Here is a 6,744-nt window from a genome sequence, read left to right on the forward strand (position 1 = left end):
TTATGCTGGCGGCGGCGCCGCTCCCGGTCTCACAGAAGACGGATCGCTCCCTTAATCACTCTGGAAAAGAACCCCAAGCCGATATAATATTATAATTAATTAATTCACTAAAAAGGTATTAAATTTCTCTCCCCCCTGTGGATATTATCTGAATTCATTGACCTTTAGAAAAATCACCCTCTAATTGTAACCAGGTCCAAAAGCATTTGCAGCCCGTCCCTTCTACATTAATAATATCTTCCCGGACCCGGCTCCGGCTGCTTAAATATTGTATAAATTCCACTGCCCCCCTCAGAAAAGAGAGAGCAAGGAAAAATGAGTCTGGAGGAGGCTGAGAGGGGGAGGGGGCCGGACCCTAAGAGGTGGGGGCCTGGGAGGCAGAACAGGAGGTGAATTGATGGGGCTCTTTCTAGTCGTTCCAGCTGACGTGCCAGGGGGCTTGGAGGGGCACAGGAGGGGAAGGGGGCATGAGTTGGGAGCAGGAGTATTAAATTTGGGGTTCCTTTCTTGGAGGCTGAGGGGTGAGGGGAGAAGATTCATAGTGGTATCTGATCCCCATCCGAGTCAATGGCTCCAAACAGCTCAGGAAGAATCTGATTTAAAGGGACAGTGGGTGCTGGGAACCTGTGAAACTCCAAGGAGGCCTCCGGGGCCTGCTCCTCCCCTCCCCCGCCCCCAGGCCCCACTACAGGTGGTGGGCAGGCCTTGGGGGAGGCGTGGTTGGACGTGGAGGACGCCTACCACTGAGGAGGTAGGTCCTAAGGAACAGAGAGCCAGTGCCGCCCGCCTGGCCTGAGCAGGGCCACCGCCCATGCCTGCCCTTCAATCTTCTGCTAATTCTCCAGGCCCCAGGGGCCTCCGCAGTGAGGTGAGGGGTCAGATAGGCGCATGCCTGCTCTCATCCCGCCTACTCACCCCCAGCTTTTTAAAAATAACTCCCCCTGCGGTGCCCCACAGAAAGGCGATGAAGGACAGGACGCACCCCTCCCTCCCGCTTGCTCAGAGGTGTCATAGCCACGGGCAGGAAGCCATTGGCCTGGCTCCTCTCCACGGGCCTGACGGCTCCTGCAGACCAGTTCTGGACATGAACTTGTGCTTGTGGAAATGGGAGGTGGCACCCCCGCCTGCCTTCACCGGCCCGAGGGGCTGCAGGGCCCCAGGCAGACTGTCTGGAATGTGCAAAGCAGCCCACACTCCCTCCACCCCACTCCCTGATCCCCCAACCTGGTTGACAACTGTTAGCTCCTGACCCTTTGGCGCCCTCTTGTGCGTGGAGCCTCACCCACACCCTCAGTCCTGCCCAATGGGCCACCAGACCCTGCTTCTCCCCCCACCCAACCCCCGGCCCCCATCCCAGGGGCCAGGAAGCCAGCAGGCAGGTGGATGGTGCGGATATGGTGGCCTTGAGGGGCTGTGTGAGGGAGCTGAAGGGATCCTCAGAACCCTCAGGATGAAGGAGAACAAATGGGGTTCTCTTCAAACAGTCACCTGAAGGACCAGCGGCCTACAGCGCTCCCAGACCCCCCACCCGCTCGGTGCCCAAACAGCCGCACCTGGACCCACAGGCATCTCTCAGCTGGGACCCAGGGCTTGTCCCAGGAAGGACTGGGGGTGCTCCCAGCGCCTGGGCAGGTCCCGGCAGTGGGGTGGGGCCTGGAACTGGAAGGAGGTGCCAGTTCCCCAGGCTGGCTCTAACTCCACAAGGTCATCCACGGCTCCCTCTGACCTTGAGATGAATCCTGCAGCCCAGTGCCATCAGCGCCGCGCCCGGCCCCCTCCCCTCCCCGCCCCTCCCCGCACGCGTTAACCGCTCCGCATGGATTTGGTCTCCTGCTCTGCACAGAGGACGCTGCCCTCCATTTCATCCTGGGATTTTCTTACTTTTTTAATTAGGCCCCTCAGCCTCTCCGGGGCCCGTGAGGGGAAATCCATTTTGATCTCTACGTGAAGACACAGGGCAGTGGAGGGAGAACTAGGCAAAGCCCCCAAAGACCCCCGCTCCCTCCGACACCTGGGGTTCAAGCTGCCACTCCACCCCTTGCAGCGCCAACCCCACTTCCCCATCCTGGGCGCGGCCATGCCCCCAGGCCCTGGGCGCAGAGGCCCTGGGAGCTCCTTGGGTGGGACTGGCGCCAGAGGGAAGAGCTACCTGGCCAGAGCCGGCAGAAGCCTGTCCGTGGCTCCACCCGTGTCCTGCGTGCCTGGCTCCTTCCAAACCAGTTCACGTGGGTCCTGGCTCCCCACACCCAGAGGACACCACCCTCCTTGCTAGGGAGCCGGGGCTGCTAGAGACACAGTCAGCGAGCAGAGGGGCTGGCCCGCCTGCTTCTCAAGCCAGGCCGAGCCCGTCAGGGCGGGGAGAATCCGAGAGGCCGCCACCACGAGTGGGGTGGGGAGCAGGAGACACGCGCCCCCTACCCCGGTCAGGGGGAGTCTGGCCAAGGGTGTCCAAACAGCTGCTAAGAACAGTGGACTCAACCTGGTCCCCCGCGTCCCCCTGCCAAGCGGCTCTGGTGAGGCTGGCGTGGCTACAGCGCCATCTCGTGGCCGCGAGGAGGGACTCCCGTCAGCACCAGGCCGGAGGAAGGCGAGCTTTCCCTGGGCAGGGCTGGGGAGCTGGGGGACCAGGGGGCAGGCTTGTTCCCGCCTCTCTGTATCCCCCTGCCCTCACCCGCCCCCCGGGTGCCCAGAAAGGAGCCCCCTGGGTTGAATCCTCCCGTTCTCCTCGGCCCAGACCCACTCCAATGAGACAGGACAAGCGGTTACAAAGCACAGTGTTTACTAAAGGCACAAAGTTGGGGGACTGGAGGGGAGCTGCTCTTCCAGCAGAGACCCCACACTAGCCTGAACCCGGCACCCTCTGCCGGCCACCCCCGCCCTCACACCGCCTGGCGGAGAGCTGTTAGCACCAAAGGGGGGCTGGGGGCGCCCCACCTGTGTGAGGGGGGCAGCCAGGCTGGAGGATGGGCTTGTTGCCATCTGAGTCCCAGAAAAGCAGGCTGGGGCTCCCCCTGGACCAGTCACTGCTTCAGAGAAGGAACTTGCTGAACCCCCTGCTCCAATGAGTCTTTCACTGGTGGGGGTGGGAGCTCAGGCTCAGAAGACAGGATCCTCCAGGGCCTCCTCTCACCTCCAGCACACCCCCTGGGGCCAGGTTCACGACCTCCTCCTGCCCAGCCCATCAGAGGGCTGCCCCCCAGGAGTGGAGTACTGAGCTGGGTGGGGGGGCTTTTCCCGACCCCACAGGCTGCCAAGCAGGCACTAAGTCCAAACCAGGGGCCAAAGGGAGGAGTGAGGCAGGGCAGGTGGCTACTTCACACACAAGTGCAGCCTGAAGGGGGGAGGGAGGCGGCCCTGCCCCCGCAGCCCCCAGGCCTGCCCGTCACTAGCCTGAACCCGGCACCCTCTGCCGGCCACCCCCGCCCTCACACCGCCTGGCGGAGAGCTGTTAGCACCAAAGGGGGGCTGGGGGCGCCCCACCTGTGTGAGGGGGGCAGCCAGGCTGGAGGATGGGCTTGTTGCCATCTGAGTCCCAGAAAAGCAGGCTGGGGCTCCCCCTGGACCAGTCACTGCTTCAGAGAAGGAACTTGCTGAACCCCCTGCTCCAATGAGTCCTTCACTGGTGGGGTGGGAGCTCAGGCTCGGAAGACAGGACCCTCCAGGGCCTCCTCTCACCTCCAGCGCACCCCTGGGGCCAGGTTCACGACCTCCTCCTGCCCAGCCCATCAGAGGGCTGCCCCCGGGAGTACTGAGCCGGGTGGGGGCTTCTCCCGACCCCACAGGCTGCCAAGCGGGCACTAAGTCCAAACGAGGGGCCGAAGGGAGAAGTGAGGCAGGGCAGGTGGCTACTTCACACACAAGTGCAGCCTGAAGGGGGGAGGGAGGCGGCCCTGCCCTCGCAGCCCCCAGGCCTGCCCGTCCCGGGGTCACAGCACGTCGCCCTCTTCCATGCTGAAGCTGCTCCTGCGGCTGCTGGCCTTGGAGGCCGCAGGGGACATGGTGGAGAAGAGGGGGTCGGAGGCCAGCGGCAGCAGGGAGTTGTCCAGGAGCATGAGGTCCAGGTCCTTCTTGGACAGGTTGGGGAACAGGGGGCCGGGCTCTTGCCCCATCGGTTCAGGGTAGCCGGGGGGCCCTTCGTCGCCCCCACCCCCGAAGCTCAGGCTGTGGCTTAAGTCCAGATGGTGGAATGGGGACGGCGGCTGGGGTGGCTGGGCCTGCGGGGGCAGCGGGGTCTGGGGTGGCAGAGCCAGCAGTGACTCAGGGTCGGGGAGCTCGGCCCCCAACAGCAGGGCCTCCCCCGGGCCCTCCTCGCTAGGCAGCTCCTGCTTTACCACTTGCTGGGCCAGCTCGGCCATGTTCATGCCGGACGGGGAGGTGGTGGGGAGGCCGTGCACTCGAGCCTGCATCTCCAGCTCCTGTGTTGTGGGCAGACAGAGGGCTAAGGGCACACACCCATGGACACCAGCTGCCCCAACCCCTGCCCCAGCCCTTGCCCCTCTCCCGTAGCCTCCAAGACCACAAGGTGTCTCAGCACAGGACAGCTCTAGTCCAGAGTCTAGACCTGGGCTTTTTCAAACTCTAAGTCACAACTCATTAGTGGGTTCTGAAACCACTTACAGAGTCTTGACCAGCTCTCCCTCTATTTTCCTTAATTGAAATCGACTTGCCTAGACTAGACTAGACTAGACTAGAAATTACCAGAATGCATTGCATCTATTAAGGAGAGGGCTCTTTGATGACACTTTGATCTTTCACTTTGAGTGTGGCTATGTGTGCTGTATTGTCATGCAAATTACAATTATCTACTGTGAGAAATAGAAAAAAATATAGAAACAGTAAAGCTTCAGTCCAATCGCCCTTTAGATAGATGCCCAGCCTCAGGTCCAAAGAGAGCAGAGGCCCTCTAGCCAGGCCTAGGCTGGACCCCCTGGCTCCAGGTGACTCCCAAGCCGTGCTTCCCTCGTTGGTCTCTATGGCGATCATTAGCACTGTCACCAAATAGTTTCAACTCTCTGCCTTCCACACATGGTAGGTTTGCTCTTTCCTGCCCCCTTGAGGTTAGGTGTGGACATGCACTTGTATTGATCCATTAACTGTAAGCAAAACTGTGACGAGTGCCACCTGAAGAGTAACTATGGCTTTAAGAGCCAGCTCTAGCCCTAACCGGTTTTGCTCAGTGGATAGAGCGTCGGTCTGCGGACTGAGGGGTCCCAGTCAAGGGCATGTACCTTGGTTGCGGGCACATCCCCAGTAGGGGGTGTGCAGGAGGCAGCTGATCAATGTTTCTAACTATCTCTCTCCCTTCCTCTCTGTAAAAAATCAATAAAATATATTTTTTTAAAAAAAGAGCCACTCTAGATGTACCTGTCCCTGGGTCCCAGAATGAAGGTCTCACAGAACAGGACCTCCAGCTGATATCTGCTGCTTAAAGTTGCTGGGAATGTTTGTTACCAAACCATAACATCCTGACTAATACATCTTCCCTTCTCATGGCATCATTCCCATGACTTCAGTAAACACTGCCCCTGAGGTCAAGAGCCAGGCCAGGGGTCAGGAGTCAGAGCTTCCCAAGAGGTCCAAGTGCAGGGGCCAGACCTGGATTCGCAGCCAGAGCTGCTTATTGGTCATCTCTAGGCGCCGAGAGTGGTTCTCGAGCTCCCGGGACTTCTGCAGGTCCTTCTGCATCCTCCGGATGTAATCAACAGAGGCCTTGAGGATGGTGCCCTTGTTCCAGCGCACGTCCCTGCAGGGCAGCAGAACCAGAGGTGTGTGCTCAGGGCGGCCAAGGATTTGCCATGCACTCCACGGGTGGGACGGAAACCCTGCTTTGGTTTCAGAAGCCGATGCCACCTGTCCCAGCTTTGCCCAGGAACCCCAGACCCAGCCAACGCCTACCCGTGGCTGAGGCTGATCTCCCTACACAGGAGAGGGCTCCCAGGCACTTCACTACCACACCCACCTCCCTAATCCCATAGAGCCCAGCGATTCAGAGCAGCCTCCTTCCCCAGGCCTTCCATTTCTGCCCCCAAATCCATACCCATCCTTGACCCTCGTGCTCCTACCCCAAGCCCCCTCCACACCAATCCAATGTCCTCAACAAACTTTCCCACATGGTTCCTCCTCCAGGAAGCCCTCCTGGCCCAGCCTCATTCCAGAACATCTGCTCATCTGCCTGGAGTTTCCCGATTTGAGTGAAGGAGGGACCTTTTCCCAAACAGCTGATAAGCTCTTAGGAGGCAGCAATCAAGGGATTCTCTTCCCGCCCTTCCCCCTGGCAACCAGCATGGGGCTGTTTGTCCCAGCCCCTGCCCTTCCCCCAGAAACCCGCTCACAGGTCGTTGGCCTTCGGGATCAGCATTCCCAACTCCTTGATGCGGTCGTTAATGTTGAACCTCCGTCTCCTTTCAACTAAAGGTAACACATGCAGGAGGGAGCCATTAGAGGCATGAACCCCACCTGGGGAAAAGGGCCCCCCGAGGGAGGGTGCCTTAGCTTCTGGGAAGTAATGGGCGTCCCAAGGAGAGGGATCTCTACCGGATGGGGGGATGGACGCAGCCAGGCACCATCAAGGGGCTCTGCGAGGGGGGCTGCCAGCAGGACCCCCCACTGCCCAGGGGTCCCCTGGTTCCACGCCCAAAAGAAAACAACCTGATAAACTCATTCACTTGGAGATGCTGGGATTTTAGGAATATCTCTCCCCGGGAGCCCCTCTCCCGCCCCTTCCAGAGCCAGGCAGTCTCAGTG

The 6,744-nt window shown here is 60.3% G+C and overlaps 2 protein-coding genes across 2 annotated transcripts in view; one reads left to right on the top strand and one right to left on the bottom strand.

The window, feature by feature from the left end:
- Positions 1-747, top strand: part of MDFI (MyoD family inhibitor) — a 40,396-nt gene extending 39,649 nt beyond the window's left edge. The window contains exon 5 of the mRNA XM_006776432.2: positions 680-747. Coding sequence (XP_006776495.2) covers positions 680-747 — 68 coding nt within the window. The remainder of the gene's footprint in view (positions 1-679) is intronic.
- A 2,643-nt stretch (positions 748-3,390) lies between these two features.
- The window catches only part of TFEB (transcription factor EB), a 43,245-nt gene continuing 39,891 nt past the window's right edge, over positions 3,391-6,744 (bottom strand). Inside the window, exons 7-9 of the mRNA XM_015572228.1 lie at positions 6,333-6,414; positions 5,596-5,743; positions 3,391-4,415 (exon numbers count right to left, since the gene is read on the bottom strand). Of these exons, the coding sequence (XP_015427714.1) occupies positions 3,927-4,415; positions 5,596-5,743; positions 6,333-6,414 (719 nt within the window). The 3' untranslated portion in view covers positions 3,391-3,926. The remainder of the gene's footprint in view (positions 4,416-5,595; positions 5,744-6,332; positions 6,415-6,744) is intronic.

This window comes from Myotis davidii, unplaced genomic scaffold (assembly GCF_000327345.1).
Source record: "Myotis davidii unplaced genomic scaffold, ASM32734v1 scaffold167, whole genome shotgun sequence".
NCBI classification, from domain to species: Eukaryota; Metazoa; Chordata; class Mammalia; order Chiroptera; family Vespertilionidae; genus Myotis; species Myotis davidii.